The sequence below is a fragment of the Nothoprocta perdicaria genome, unplaced genomic scaffold, assembly GCF_003342845.1.
Source record: "Nothoprocta perdicaria isolate Ctin4 unplaced genomic scaffold, notPer1 scaffold_186, whole genome shotgun sequence".
NCBI lineage: Eukaryota > Metazoa > Chordata > Aves > Tinamiformes > Tinamidae > Nothoprocta > Nothoprocta perdicaria.
The window spans coordinates 260078-276111 of NW_020455049.1; the positions used below are offsets into that span (position 1 = coordinate 260078).

The following is a 16034-nucleotide window of genomic DNA, read 5'->3' on the forward strand; positions in this document are numbered from 1 at the left end:
CCGGGCTGAGGGAGCCTGTCAGCGAGCAGAAGCGCAGCGCGTCTGCCCCATCCCTGCCCAGGCCCCTTCCCCGGCTCAGACCCCCCTCGTTGCTGCAAGCGATGCAGCCGCCTCAGCCTTTCAGCAGGCTCAAAGTCTTTCCACAACTGCCCGGTCTGGAACTGGAGCATTTCAAACGTGCCGCTTCCCAAAGCTCCTCAGCTATTAAAATACAAACAGAAACAAAATAATACCTGGCTGATGTGCATCATTACTGAAGCTCTAAAATACCCAGTCACTGATAGCAAAGGGTTTATTCACACTACTGATAGCTGAATGTCAAATCACCATCTGCAGCACAAATCCTTTTTGCTTTTTTTCTTTCTAAATCTTTTGCAGCTGCTGAGGGCTAAAGCAGAACCACAGAAATAGTTTCTATCAGCAGATACACATGACCTGAATGCAGTGGGATTGGACATTACAGAGCCTAAAGGGCATTAAAAAAAAAAAAAATCCAGTCTTGAAAACACCAAATTTTGAGTTGTTCAGGACCACGTTCCTTCCTTCCTGTACACTGAGCTCACATTGTAACTTCAGGTTAACATTAATAGCATTGTGCTAAGGCTGCAGCATAGAATTGTGGCTTTAGTTTGGAAGCTGTCAATGCTCAAGTGTTTTCTTACAGGCTGACAGAACTAGAGTTACAGCACTACGGAGACGACACAGAAACATGATTACATGCTATTAAGAGTCAACAAATAGTAGGTTCTGCATTCTGAACAAACCAAAGTGCACACTTTGACATTCTCAATTTCTGCAGTTATCCAAAACTTTAAAGTTCAGAAGTCAGCCTGCCTGCCCCTGCGCTCTGAGCCCTCCCTCCAGGTTCAGAAAAGCTTCCGAGGCCCCTAAGAAAACACCATCTACCTGGAACCAAGTCCAAACATGCCAAGAGAATCATCCTTTATTCCCTGTGTTACTTACTGTTGAGTAATAACATTTAATAGCCCTTCCTAAAGTTTTCATTTCACCTTTCTAGGTGAAGAATGTATCAGTGAGCATGGAGAAGCATTTCCCCAACAGCTCACTCAGGCTGCTTTCGGTAAAAGCAGAAATGATTAAACATTATAATTTACTGTTCTACTCAGGAAAACCGAATCCATTTTCTGTAGAAATTTACTAGAAAACTAAATGTCTTATCACACAAAAAGTCTTGTACCTTTCAAAACAATTTATATTGTTCCTATAGGCACTGAAACAAAATTAAGCCTTGATTGCTTTGTTTACTTATGTCTTTCAAGAGAACTCTGCTAAAAATGTCTTAGCACTCACAGGTCAGTCAACTGCGTCACCAGAGCAGCTAGAGGAGCAGCTTTTAGACAGCAGTTTGGCAGAGGTCATCCAAGAGGTTAGACTAAAAACCTGTCCAGCTCTGCCTACCTACTAATTAAGGGGAAGAAAATCTTCAGGGAATCCAAGGAAACACCGCTCAGCAGCTTTTATTGACAGGTAACCCAGAGCACAAACAAATTCCTCAGATAACTCCCAGGAAAAGATTCGGTTTGTTTGGTTTTAGGCACTCAACTGAACATGCTGCAACAGACCAAGTCACCCCAAGAGGAAGCAGCAGAGAAGGAAAAGTGATGGGAGATGCACAACAGAGGTCGCTTGAGTGACTACATGTCTACAAAGAAGGTCAAACAGTCGGTTCCAGCAAGAGACAGGACATGCATTACAGCTCTGCTGCTCCAAGCTGGGCTTCCTTACCCGCCCTGCACCTTGCTGAGCAACCAAACAAGTGGCTGGAAGCTGGTGGGCATCCCACCGGAGAAGGACACGGAGACCGCAAGTGCAGCCAGGGAGCAGCCGGCAGGGCCACGAGGGGCCCTCCCTGCGCTGGCGGCTTTGTTTGGATGGGGTAAGAATGCCTAGGGCCTGGGCATCCTCCCCATCTCAGTTAATCACGAGCCTTCTCTAACCTCCATTTTATTTCCTTCTTGATCAGAAGCCCAGTACTTTTTTCTTTAAAAAAACCCCACCACCTTGGAGCATCTTCAAAGCACTATGCAGGCATTAACTCAGTTTTAATACCACAGCATGAAACCATTATCGCCATTTCACAGTAGAAACTCGGTAAGGTTCAAAGTTTCTTGTGAATAAGAGACACATTTCAGTTCTGATTTGTTTGGTAACACATAGGGAGCAAAACGATACAACTGAGGAAGCGTTTTTAAATAGATCTGAGTGGATATGTTTCATAACCCAGTTTAGTTTACATTACCTTGGAATTGTTCCAAGGCATCTGTATTTTTGGTTGTATAAGCTTATTTTATTATAAGTTTGACCACACAGGAGATATTAGTGATTTACTAAATGCTAAGCTTATTAAATTGATCATTTGCAATTTTAAGATTTTCCAAACCGATACAGGACTCCTTGGGTCCAAAGGCAACCAGCTATCCAGCACACATACAGCATCTTGCCATCTGCAGCAAGCTCTACAGTTTCTTAGACTATATCTAAAACACGACTCTCTTGAAGGATAAATCCTGCTGCTTCAATTATGATTTTCTGTCCTACCTCCCGCCCCAACTAACCAGCCTGAGGAGAAAGGCTTTTTTTTTCCTCTTTCTCTCTTTCACATCCAAATCACTGGTGTTGCTGTTAAGTGTGCATTAAAGTGTTTTTAGAAATAAGCACCACATATAACTGTAACTTTGAAAAGTTTAAAAAAAAAAAAAATTGTTTCAGGCTGGGACCAGCTCTCAAACACGTTGATTTTTCCAAAGGAAAGCAACAGAGCAGGTTCAACAGCCTGACATGGCAGCCCTCTGACTTCCCATTTGCAAACTTTAACAAAAGCAAAACAAAAAATCAACACTTCAAATGCCATATTAAATTAATGTAATGGGGATGAAAAGATTATAAACTTTACAAACTTTACAAGCCAAAGATGCTTCTTTGGCCTAGAAGGAAGTATACCTCAAAATGAGATAATCTATTCAATTTAGGCAGAGTTGGTGAAAGCAAATTAAAAGCCTGCAACTGAGAAACACTCAGAAAACAGCATCAAAAAAAAAAGTGAAAAAATAAGACAATTTACAGAAAATTTACCAAATTATGGAAGTCATTTGAAGTTTTGGGGGATTCTTTTCAAGTAATCTAAGTGGTGCACCACAATTCATGCGGAAAACTTGCCATTTAAAGTGCCACATTCCCAACGAAAATGTTTTTGTGGAGAATTTCCAGTCTCCTGAGAATTAGATGAAGTGACACCACCACCACAGTTACCTTACCCGGCTGCGCTCCATACTACTTAACTCCTGAATATAATAATCATCCTGGCCTTTAATTATCATCATGCAATTTTTCCTTTCTCTTTGAAAAGTTATGTTTTAAAATATCCTCCGTAGATGAAGCAGAGAAGCGTGAAGGCCTCCTGCCAAAATCTGCTTTCCTGGCAGCGCGAGGATGGGGGCTGGCGTCTTTAAACACCAGCCAATGTAGAATTAGAGAATTAGAGGGGCTGTTAGCCAGCACTTCAACAGCAACTCATAGGCCAGTCTTTATATTTTATATATATATATAATATATATTTATATATATATAAATATACACACACGTTCACATTTGTGTGTTCTGCAGCAGAGAAAACTCACAAAGGGTTAGTAATTCAGCATCGAAGTCACATTGGATTTTCTCATTTGAACTTCTCCTTTCTCTGGGTAAGGAATCAAATAGGTAAGTGGAACTGAGGCAGAGTAAGAGGTTTGAAACAAGAGCTCTCCTCACCTCCTACTGCACTCTTTGCAATGGGGAAAAAAAGTCCAAGCCACCCACGACAGATAAAGGCTTTATAAGGAAATGCAAGTTAGCAGTTACCAGATCCACTCATTAGCTGCTACCTTCTCCCCCCCGCCCCCTTCCTTTTCCCCCTCCTGTAGGTGCTTTACTGGCAAGAAGCTCTCAGCTGGTTTCTGGTTGGGAACCTTCTGCTCTATCCTGGCAGTTCAGATCCCGTCCACAGCAGGAAGGAAACAGTTCTGAGCTCAAAGTTACGACTCCCAGGCACAAGCGCCACCAAGAACAATGGAGGAGGAGGAGGAGGAGGTCGCGGCAGTGTTTACAGGGCAGGGCTGTCCATGCCCGCACTGCAGCCGTCCAGCTTTCCACAGCCATCGACAGAGTTTTTCTGCTCAGATAAATACAAGGACTGAAAACTTAAAAAGCCCCACGCACCTTAAAGTCACTTGCTAAAATTAAGGTCTCTCAAAATTTAATTGTAAGCTAGTGAGAACAAGGGAATTAGGTGTTTCATTTGAACATTACTGTAGTTGTTCTTCCTTTTTCAAGGAAGGGCAGCCCTCTTGAGACCCACAGCAGCACCAGCCTCCTCTAACCGTTGTAAACTTGCCCATTTCTCAAGAAAACTTGAACATGAGCACTGCTCTTCCCCGCTGCTGCGCTCAGCACGGCCCCCATCCCTGCTGGCTCTTCAGCCGAGCCCAGCTCAGCCCTGAACCCTGGACATACCCGTTCGCAGTCAGGATGGGAAGAAAGAAACAAAAATCATCAGGGCAGGGAGGTATTGCAAGGTGTTAGCAAGCCAGCACAAATTCCACTCTGTCCTACGAGGGAATTGTTCAGATTACTGTGGTTAGACTATTTCTCCAGGGCTTGGAGAAGATGAAGAGACAACATTTTAAGCTGTCTCCCTTCTGATTCCCTCTTGCACGGGGTCTGGAACAGACCCCTATGACCTCAGTTTCATCCCATCTCCTGCTCTGGGAGTTGATTCCAGGAGCCCACAGTTACACTGCAGCACTAAGGGAGCTGCACAGAATAAAATGTCTTTGGCAGCATTTCTGGCCCTGCTGCTTCATTTTTGTTCTGTTTTTAAAAGTTACTAATAGTTTATTTAAGAGGAGGAGGAAAGAAGAATGTGCCCTACATGCCAGGGAAACTTTTTCTTCTGGATTCTCATAGTGGCTCCTGGCCTTAAAAGGCAATCTTTGCCTGGCCTCCGGATGCTGCGCTGCAAGCACTCGCTGCCAAGGCATGGCAGGCATGTTAAGGATGACAAGTGCCATAACATTATCCCATAGTGCTGCTTCTCAATAAAAAGCCCCAAACAGTTGCCACAGCTGGAGCTGCCAGCCGAGCAGGAAGGATGCGGGGCAGTGTCACCCACCATGGATGTGTATGCAGCGCAGGGAGCCTTCCCTTCCCAGTGGGGGTCCTGCTGCCCCTCTCCCTCAGCACTGCTTTTACTCACCCCCGTTGCTAGCTGGGTGAGCACGTGTGGGGGCAGCCGCACAGGAACTCTGTGGGAGGGCAGTGCTGAGGGGCCCGAGTGGCTGGCAGGGCCCAGGCACCACTGCAGCCCCTTCTCTTCTGCTCATGCTCCCCTACTCTCCCTCAGCTCTGGGAAGAATGAGCGCGGATGCAGGGCTGGGCTTGCCAGCGCTCCACAACCATGGGGCCTTCCCGGGGCGCGGAAGCCGCCTGCCTTGCCTTGCCGCCAGAGCTCCTGTCTCCCACCCGGGCAAGCGGCCGCGGCTCCGGCGGCCTCTGCCGAGGGCCCTGCGCTGGGCCAGGCTTCCCCGCCGCCAGCGCGGCCGCGAGGGGCTGCAGGGCCCTGAGCCAGGGCACGGGCGGCAGATGGGAGGAGATCCCATTATTTCTCTCTAGGAGACAGCGCTGCAGTTCAGGAATCATTCACCAGCTCCCGCGCAGAACGTTCTCTTACCCAGGCAGATACTCTGTTCTTCCTTTTCATGTGCCCCCTAACCTTCATGCCAAAAACCCTTCCCTCTCCAAACCAGTCAGTGCCAAAACAACAGCGCAGCAAGATTCTTTTCCTGAAAGATTTAATGTAAGCCTTTTTTTTTTTTTTTTTTTTTGGTAATGTAGCGATTAGGAAAGAGAAAGGGCACAAACCTTTCCTAATGTTTATTCTCAAGAGCTCCATGTGGCGCCAAATTCGGTCTGCAGTAAAAGAATTCAGTAGGTCATAGATCAGCAATGTCGCAACAACAAATTTATCCAATGCTTAGCACAAACCATAGGGCAGAACCCTGTGTCACGGGTCCTCTTGGGAGTCACCCGAGTCTGCGTGCGTAGGATGGAGGGTGAGGGGCAGAGAGAAAAGGATCATTGCTCTGGCTGTTGCACCTCCCTCCCTGGTGCAGCAAGCAAGGCCCAAGCTGCACAGAATGGCAGCCAACGCAGCTAGGCTGGGGCTTCGGCGCACACTGCACCGGTGCCTTCTCTCCTTGCAAGTGCCGCTGTGCCAGAGTCCTGCCAGAGCCGGCCCTGGCGCGCAGGAGGCGAGAGGGCACCTCGGGCAGGCCCTGCTGATGCCCCGCGGCTGCTTTCCACCTGACCTGGGCCTGCAGAGACGTACCCGCTGAAAACATGGGCTGCAGCCTTGGCCTTCGCTTGGGCGGCTGTTTGGCCAAGGTGCAGCAAGCTGCGCCTCCCGGCAGTGCCCAGGCACACGCTGCCAAGGCCAAAGCCTCTCCCAGCCCAGAGAGGCTCGTCCCTGCAGCTGGGCCCTGGGATCAACACCCGTGTCACCTAACCCATGTACCTGCACGTGCAAATGCTCATAACCAAATGAGCTCTCTGAAGTCCTCTTAAAAGCAGCAGAAACTTTTTTTTAATTTTGGTTGGTTGGTTTTATTCTTTAGTGGTAACCAGCTCAGCTCAAGGTAAGCCATATCTCCAGACCATAGTTTGAATTTCTTTTGTTAAAACCTTTAAGCAAAGGAGAGTATCAGCTGAGACTGAGCAGTGACAGAAATAGAGAGCCTGCTTCTGTTACAAATGATTATTTGCTCTAGCAGGGAAATCTCTCACAGCAGGAGCTCAGATGCAGTGAATGGTGAGCACAGGGATGTGCCCTCCACAGAGATTATCAGAAAGCAAGTTTAGGTGTGTAAGGTGCCTTTGCACTACAGGGAAGTGCAAAGTGTGCAGGGAAGTGCAAATCAAACCATCTAAAATCCCCCTGGAGGTCAAAACAACCACTTCTGAAGAGAGAAGAAACATTAAACCAACCCAGCTGATGTAGAAACAAAGAGGAGCAAGAAACAAAAAAAGACTGAGAAAATTCCCCATTTGCAATTTTTAGACTCTGCAAATTTAGAGAAAAATGTACATGCCCAGGAGCAACAGCATGGAAGCTTCTTAATTAACCTGTCACCTGCATGTTTTTAGGCATGCCTGTCAACTTGAGCAGCATTTTTTGGCTATTTCTCTCCTGTAACCTTCTCCTTGCACACAATAAAATTATTGTGACCAATGTATCATAGCTAAGTCCATGTTTTGGCAACCGGTCACTGGGGCACAGTCCTGTGACCCTGCCAGGACAGCGCGCGTGCACGAGCGCCCCTCCAGCGCCTTTGCGGGGCGGTGCTTCCCAAACTTACCTTTATTTCTACACCGAGCAAATTTGATCTGCAAACCTCATGTCCCTATGAAGGGGGATTTCACAAGGAGCCCTCCAGCACAGGATGGGGTGTTAATAGGCCAGACTTTTCACTGTGGCAACCTGGCCTGTGCGCTCCCCCTGGAGACACAAACGAGGCCGGCGTCTGCAGGGCCCAGCACCAGCGGGAACCTGCAGCCGGGTTTGTCTCTATGCACAGGTGGGGGTTACTCTCCTCACCTCCCTTCCTAGCGCCTTTGCACTCTGGGAAAACGTTTATCCAACCACACAGCAACAGGTTGAGGCATTGCCCTAGCCTGAGGAAAAGCTGTCGCAAAGGAAATACACAGGGGCTGCAGGCCAAGCTCCCTATCCCAACCTTCCCTATGCATTCTGCTTTGCAGCATGAGTACAAATAATGCTTAACACACAACTAATCTCAGTTTTAAAAGTGTTCACTTTCAAAAGTCTACCAGAAGGCTTTTGAACGGGCTTTGTAAGCATGCTGTGCACTATGAAAGAGGGCAGAAGGGACTACAAGACCCGGAGCGCAGGGAGTTAATGAAGCCACGTCAAGCCGGTGCTCTCAGCAGATAACTATTTTTCAGCGTGGTGCAACACGTCCGCCTGCAGCCGGCCCGGCCACGCTGCAGGCCCGGCCCAGCGCCCCGGAGGCGCCAGCGCAGCCTCCCCAGCCGGAGAGCGCCTGTGCCGCCAGCACAAGCAGGTTGCTTCTGTTGGGAGGAGGGTGAAAACAAACTCACCGAGTGCCTTCTGCATCTGTCTGGCTGCTTCACTGCGCACACAACTGCGCCTTTGAAACTGCCTCCGTGCACAGGCACGTCGACAGCTGGATTGCCAGCTGAATCCTGCACACAAACACAACCTGCGCTGCCCGTGAAGGAACTGCAGGAGACTCGACAGCAGCGTCGGGGCACCCCAAGTGACAGCACGTGCAGGGCCCTGGGTAGCAATGCAGGACCTCAACGTGCAGTCTGCGCAGCAGCTTCCGCAAACAGGAATAGCCAGGCCTATCAGAGCTTGGGAGAAGGACGTTCCCCCATCCACAGGCAGGTCTGCGCACCCGAGCCCGCCAGCTTGTTTCTAAAGCATTTGCACTAGCACACACCTGGTCGCCCCACTGAGGCAGGCTGAACAAAGATCAGTGTGAACAGCAGCCTCACCTGGAATTCAGGCCCGCTGCACCAAGCTGCACAAGCTCATCCCTCACGCTGCAAACAAATCACACACGAAGGACAAACCCAATGGCTCTAACACAGTCACTTCTCTCTCAGTGACAACCTTAAAGCTTAAGAATGGATTTTAGTTTTCTTTTCATATGAGTTTGGCCACAGTTTAAAGCAAAGTTTAAATCCCACCTTTACTGGCGTGTCTGAGACCAGATCCGATGATGGGACCTTCCCACCTTTGTTTACAAACGGTCTTCAACACAAAAACTGAGCTCCATGGCTCAAAAATACAAATTAAGTCTCCTCACAGGGTAGGGGGAGAGGTGAAGGTAAAAGCAGCAAAGCGTTATCTCAATTAGAGAGCTCATTAAAAAGGATATGGACAAAATATTCACTAACCACATAGTTAATTTCAAACTTTGCAACAGAATTCCGCAATCTTTCTCCTCGTTGTGAATAGCACCCTGCTGGTTCAGTATTTCCTAGGAGAGATCAGGTTACAATCTTGCTTTACATATACTAGAGATTTTTTTTTTTTTAATAGAGAATATTGGAATGACTGATGAAAAAAGTGGTAGGGATGAGAAAAGCTTAATTACTGCTACAGTTGTGTGATGGCAGTGACCATTCTGACCCCAATTTCTTACTTTTTTCAATATTTCAAAGACAACTGAAAAGCTCAAGCAGAAACTTCCCTACAGATGTGTACCACCCCACCCAGCCATGAGAAGCACAGTCAAATTTGCTCATGGACTTGTTGAGATACAAATTTGTTATTTTAATGAAATGCTGAACAAATAGCTAAGGAATCAGCTAAGGAAACCTCCTGTAGTAGCAATTTTTGAAACTAAATATTAAAATCAGATGGATACCCGTGTGCTCAGCTTGTTTCCTTCTCCATTGCACATGCAAATGACAAGCAGTATCCTTACCTGCTCATAGAGATTTGCAATTAAGCAGTTCATACAAGCAGAGACTAAAATCTTTTCCAAGCATGGGATGCAATCATGCTTTCACACTGCCTTTTTTAAAAATCCATCATCGTGCCTCAAAACAAGGGATGAATATGACCAACTCCTTTTCCAACACAGACTGCATTGCTTGCCTGGTAGGCCTTGTTTCCATTCAAGAAGTACTGAAGAGCTCATGTTACAGAATCACAGGGTGGCTGAGGTTGGAAGGGACCTCTAGAGATCGTCTAGTACCAACCCCCTGCTCTAGCAGAGACATCTGGAGCACAGGGTGGCATCCAGGTTGATACTGAAGACCTACAGAGAAAGAGACTCCACAACCTGGGCAGCCTGTTCCAGGGAAAAGGAAAGGAGTTTGTTCCTTCTCACAGGAAACAAGTTCCTTTTTCCTTCCTGATACCTCCAGGTATTTAGTTTTGTTTCTCAGGTGTCAGTTTTGTACTGATGTAAACACCAGCTAGTGCACACCTGCCACCCGCACTGCTTTCTTCCACTGCAAAGAAATGAAAGATGATCCCAACAGCCTCTGTGCAGAGCACAATTTACTGTCATCACCGAGGGATCCAGTTACTTTGCGGAACTTAAGGCCTCCGATCTCATGAGGAATCCCCCTTAGAAAGCTTATAGCTGAAAACAGTTTATACTTTTAATTGGTTGGGCTGCTAATAACATATTGATGACAAATATATATATATATATGTTTGTATTATCTAGACCTAAAAAGAGATAGTCCTTCCATCCAATAACCTTCTCTTCACATAGGTTACGTTGAGCCCCATGTAGGCACGGGGACAGATGCACAACAGAAAGAGAAATTTCCTGTCCCACCGGTCTGGAGCAGCAGCTGGTGTCAGACTGCACTAACACCAGCCCAGTGCAGCAAGGACAGTGAGAATGGAAAGAGACTTGCGCAGTGAGGAAGCGCTTCTCCCTGCAAACCTGGTGGGTCCCAAGCTTGAGGCCTACAGGCAGCCTGGGACACCCCAGAGTGGCTGGGTGGGAATTTGAAGTGAGAAAGGAAGCATCTTCTCCACAGCTAGCAGCACTAGGAAGATGAAACTCAGAGATTCCCATAAACTCCTGGGAGGACAAGTGTTGCATACTCATAATTCTGCCTGCATATAAATTGAAATCATCCTCCAGGTAGAAACAAGTAGTAGCTAAATTGAGGAGCAAATCCTGTAGAGAAGCAGGCATGAACCAAGGAAAAGAGGTAGAGAGTGAATCATTTTAGAAGTTCAAGATCTACTCTAGTCAGGGTGTCCAGGAGTGATTGTCAGAGGAGAAACAGGCAGCAGCCCCACCTTCCTGGGTCAGAGGAAGGCACTGCTGCTCCCAAGCAGGCACCCTTCCTGCCCGAGCTCTGGAGACACCTTGAAGGATTATTTCAAAACACCAAAGTAAAGAATTTTGGTAGTCATCTCCCTGCGGCTATCACTTCACAGGATGCAGAACACGTAACCAAAATACAGCTCAATGTTGTAAAACACCGATGAAGAAAGACACCGGCTTCTTCATTAAGTTAATGCACAGTACACGGTTCACAAACTTCTATAAATGCAGCAGGGTCATGACACTCCTGCAGCAAACACAAGTGAATAAACAGACAGCCATCCCAGAGACATGGAGGAAAGCGTGACTCACTGGGCCACCAAGTCCCAGCCTCTTTCCTAGAGCAGCATTTCAAGTCCTGCGCTGTGAGAGGAGATGGGATTTTAAGCGAGCTGGGGCAGAGGCATCGGAGGGCTCTGCACGGCCAGTTTGAAGCAGGAGAAGCTCTGCAACCACCACAGCTCTCCCAGCGAGCGCCGCGGGCGCCTCCTGAGCCCCCGGAGCCAGCGCGGAGCCCCCCACGTTACCGCCCCGCGGCGCCGTCCACAGCTTCGGTGACAGCCCCACACCGAGTCACCCTCGCTACAGGAAGCTGGGCGAGACGCAGCGCCACAGCGAGGGACGTCGCTTGCTCCGAACCAGAAACATTTACAACTATTTGGGTGTCATGGAAAGTTATGGGAGGCAGAAATACAAAGAACGGGATAAAAATAGTTTATGTGGCTCCAAGTGGCTTCTTGCCTACAGACCCTTCCAGCACATTCCCCTCCCTCATTTTTTTTTTCCCCCTAATCCCAAAGACCTCTAAATTAACCACATTAATTAAACAAGGTTCTCACCAGTTTGCCTCTACTGCTGCACACTGGACTGCTTTTTTTGGGGGAAAAAGAAAAGTTTAAACCTAAACTAAGATAAAGCAGGATTTATTTCTAAACATTTGTTTTAGTCCTGTCTATGTACGCAGATCTCTGAGGACCTCCTGAAATTGTCTTTCACAACGTGGCTCACGGCATCCAACCAAACCCACCGTGACTCTGCAGCTCTGTCCTGCCTCCAGAACACAGTTAGGAAGACCTGGGCCACTGAAAACACCATCTAACGTCAAAATTAAGATCTTTTCTTTCTGATCTTACTCTGAATGATTTGAAAAAGGCAATTTTTTTAGATGAAGTTCCTTTTAAGTGCTGTAAACACACAGCACAGTGCAGGGCAGCTACACAATGTCAAATTTATCTGTGATCAAAGCAGCTGTTACCACACTATCACTCAGGACAGATAGCTGCATTCTTGGAAGATACCTGTAGAAACGGGTAGTACTGGGGAGTTATGCTCAGCGCAAACCTACCTCAGGCAGGTGGGGCTTTTTTGGCTTCATTTTCAAATGATCCCCACACCCCGCTGTGAAATGAGGGAAGCTCTCCAGAGAAAGGAGGTTGAAGTCACCGCAGAGGCCGCAGTGCTGCTCCGCATGAGAGCCTATCGGGGCCATTAGCTGGCAGCACTACAGCCCGTAACCACTTCCCTCCACCCTGACCCCAGCGCCAGGGTCTCGTCTCGCAGGAGAGTGGAAAGGAGAAACATGGTGAGGGAGCTGCCAGGGAGGCCCCCGCTGCGCCCAGGGCTGCACGTGGCCCATGGGGGCCATACACACACAGACAGGGAAAGCGGGTCCCATGGTGCTATACAGAGACAGGGAAAGCACATCTCATCTCAAGACGCACACGTGGACAGGGAAAGTGCTGCCCATGGAGAATACAGGGACACACAGGGCGAGCAGGTCTCGCGGCGGTCGCCTCGCTGCCGGCAGGAACCTGCGCTGAACACAGCGGGCAGAGGGCTGGGTAACGGGTACCCCCGGGGTAACGGGCCCACAGCGCTGCCGCGGAGCCGGCAGGGAGGGCTCGGCCCCGGTGCCAAAAACACGGACAATTAACCACTCTAACTAGGCTTCAAAAGTGGAACAGCATTCAGAGTTTGCATGTTCCCCTTTCTTCCCCCTTCCCCTCCCACCTCTCTCTGGAGCCACCAACTTGCAGAAAACAACAGCACCAGAACGACTGCACCCATTTTGTTTTTCCCTCTCCAAATATGGGCTAAATAATTACAGGACAGGGAATAATCAAGAGATCAACGTATTTCAAAAACATCTGAAGTGAAATGAAAGCCCTAACTAAACACTGTGCTGAGGGACATACACAACTTCATCTCAGCTATGTAACTTTACAAGGGGAGGTGACACTTTTCTAATGTTTTTTAACTTTGTACAGTGTTAAGAAACAATGTGTAGCCTTGGTCGGGTGCCTAAAGTGTTAAACAGTTTGCTAATCCATATGATGAAAGGAACAAGCATTTCCAAGCTCTTCATAGTTGAATCACCAGTAATTTAAAAGAATAATAAACTTAACAGTAGCTTTCATAAAAAATTAATTAGAAAGAGCCTGACAGCACATCTGTTGCTTTTGTTATCTTATTTCCCCTTTCTGGCTCATTTGTCTTCCCTCCTGCCCATTTTCACCTCTCCTGGGGTTCCTCTGTCTTTCTTTTGCTTCTCCTATATCCTTGTTGCTTTCTCTCGAATCCCTTCTTGCTTTCTGGCTGTACTGGCTTTTCCTTTGGCAACTATTATAGCTAGCGTGTGACACAGAAACTATTTGGCACCCAGCTCTGGAGGACGTCAACCTACAACACGAACTGGTGAAAACAACATCAACATTAAAAACTTCATTAACTTTCCCAAGTTCTGGGCGTGGAGGAGGCTCCTGGTTTTGCCAGGGAAACAAGACTAAAACACGGCAGGCTGTTTGTAACACCAGGCTACGCATGAGCAAAATATTTGCTTTGATCGCCTCTCCAAACGGTTTTCAAGACCTGATTAGCAGAGGAGAAATTCCTTCACCAGCATCGTTTCACCTTCTGTGCGGATCCAGAGGATTTCAGCCAGCGCTGCCTCACAAGGCCGGGGCTCAAAGCAGCATCAAACACACCTAGGCCCGGGCTGGCTTGACATACACGGTGAACCATTGCGGTAACGGGGGGTTCACCTCCTTGCACTGCACAGGCCTCCAGGTGCAACAGCCTTTCCCCGACTCGCAGGGCACATTTGCTCGGGTAAGGGACGCTGGTGGCGTCCAGCTGCCCGCTCCTCAGCCACACACCTCCTGCTCCAAAGGCACCCACTGCTCAACCACGCACCTCCTGCCCCAAAGGCACCCGCCTCGCAATGCTTTCTTCGCCTATCCCAGGCCCCACAACAGGCGAGTCCCTGGTAGGGGCTCCTCTTTCAGCATCCCTGGGCTCACACTTTTCCACAAAGCACAAATATTTCTGCAGTAACGAGACCCCTGCTAGCCCTGCTATTTACCCAGGCCGCGGGCCAGTAGCTGCGCTCTTAAGCTGAGCTCTTTACCAAGTTTATGGCGAGTTTATTTATGTTACAAAAACAAGTTAGGAAAAAAAATCCACTGAGATTAAGCAACATACACGAGGCATCCCAAGTCCTTCCATAAAGAGAAATAAGAGTCCCAGCCAAGGAAACTTTTTGTGACTCCACGTTTTTCTTAGATCAGGTGACAGCCCAGAACAAAAAGACATATTAAGAAAACTTCCACTGGAAAACAGCAATCACATCCCCATATCATTTTTAGCTAAATAAAACTATGGTATTATTTTCTGAGGCCAAAATATTTCATAGATGACCATAGCTTTTTCTGGCTTTCAGAACTTCTGTAATATATGTTGAAACTAAGCCTCAGAAAGAAAGGAACTAAATCAAGTTTTGCCCTGTTTCTGCCCATGTTCCAGTTGGAGGAGAAGGGAAGCGTTTTGCTCATGTGTGTGCAATTAACAGAGCCAAAACAGGTGTGTTTGATTGCTCGGTCCCAGGAAGCTGCCTATGCTTTACACTGAACGGCCATAGATGCTGAACAAAAGGCTTGGCAAAACTTCCCTGCAGAGGCACCCATCCATTTGCAGCCGGGAGCGCTGCCAAGAGAACAGCGACCAGAAACTCTCAAAGTTTCCCTGTCTGAAGAGCCAGCCCCAGCCACAGTATTTTATGATATGACTTAGACTGTAACTCCAAGTAATAATCTTCTCCCCCAACACCCTTTCCCTTCTCAAAAACATGCTAAGAAGGGTAAAATAGTTTTGGAAGGTTAAGCTTGTTAAAAAGCTGGAGACAACAACAACAACAACAACAACAAGAATTCTTTAAAAATTCTTTCCTGATGAAAACAACAGTTAACAGAAAAACGTGGAGAACAATAAAACAGTAACTCTTTAAAACCCGCTGAAAGAAATACTGCCTGCTCCAAGCTCAGTTGTTTAGTTTAAGGCGCACCTAGATCTTGGGAATCTTCTTTCGTTTCGTGATTAGAATGCTCTAACACACGTCTCCTCCTCTAAACTAGTTTGGAGAGAGGAGAGACGTGAGGCGGCGGTGGAAGAAAGGGAGGATGTTTGCGCTGCCAGGCGGCCGTGGAAGCGGGGAGCGAAGCCGCGCTCGGGAGCAGGGCTCCCGCTCGGAGCGGCGCCGCTCTGGGAAAAACCCCGAGCTCCTTGGACCACAACAAAAAGCTCCTGTTGTTGAGAGCGGAGCTGTTGGTCCTAATCTTTGTGGTGACACTTTCCCTTCGAAGGGGAGAATCGGTGAGCGCTCCCGCGATCAAGTTACGGCGCCGCCGCCGCGGGCTCTGCGCTCCCGGCCGCGGGAGCAACTTTCTCCCCTCATCTCAAGGCACGTTTGTGCAAGGCAGCCCCTGGCTTCGGCAGGCTCCGTCACGCCGCCCGGCCGAACATTAGGAAGGAGAGGCCGGGCTCCGCGCCGCCCGCCCGCGCCCTGCCAAGGCAGCCGAGCCGCGCAGGGCACCGCGCGCGGACGGGGTTTGCTGCGCTCCAGCCCGCGCTGCCCGCGCCCCGCTGCCCCGTCCTCCCCGCGCTCACCGCAGCACTTTGCCCACCGCCTGCAGCACCATCTTGCAGCTCAGTCCGGCCTTGGGGCTCGCGGCGAGCACGGGCCGATCGGCGGGCAGGCTGCAGTGGTCGCCGACCATGGTAGAGCGGCGCGGGCGGCGGGCGCGGGCGGAAAGCGCGGCCCAGCTCGGCTCGGCCCGGCGCAGCGCTCGGCCCGGC

General features: G+C 48.6%; 1 protein-coding gene and 1 long non-coding RNA gene across 4 annotated transcripts in view; one reads left to right on the forward strand and one right to left on the reverse strand.

Moving 5' to 3' along the window:
- The window catches only part of MOB2 (MOB kinase activator 2), a 50670-nt gene that overhangs the window by 12164 nt on the left and 22472 nt on the right, over positions 1-16034 (reverse strand). Inside the window, exon 1 of one of the 3 annotated variants that reach the window (XM_026036767.1) lies at positions 15846-15956. The exons of 1 other annotated variant lie outside the window; for it this stretch is intronic. In XM_026036767.1, the coding sequence (XP_025892552.1) occupies positions 15846-15955 (110 nt within the window). In that variant the 5' untranslated portion in view covers position 15956. Of the gene's footprint in view, positions 1-9000; positions 9035-15845; positions 15957-16034 lie in introns of those variants that run through there. One more of the 3 variants, XM_026036769.1, reaches the window with a different exon arrangement.
- Positions 2051-4344, forward strand: LOC112945224. The gene is made up of 2 exons (XR_003248972.1): positions 2051-2112; positions 3924-4344. It is a non-coding gene; the product is annotated as an uncharacterized LOC112945224 (long non-coding RNA).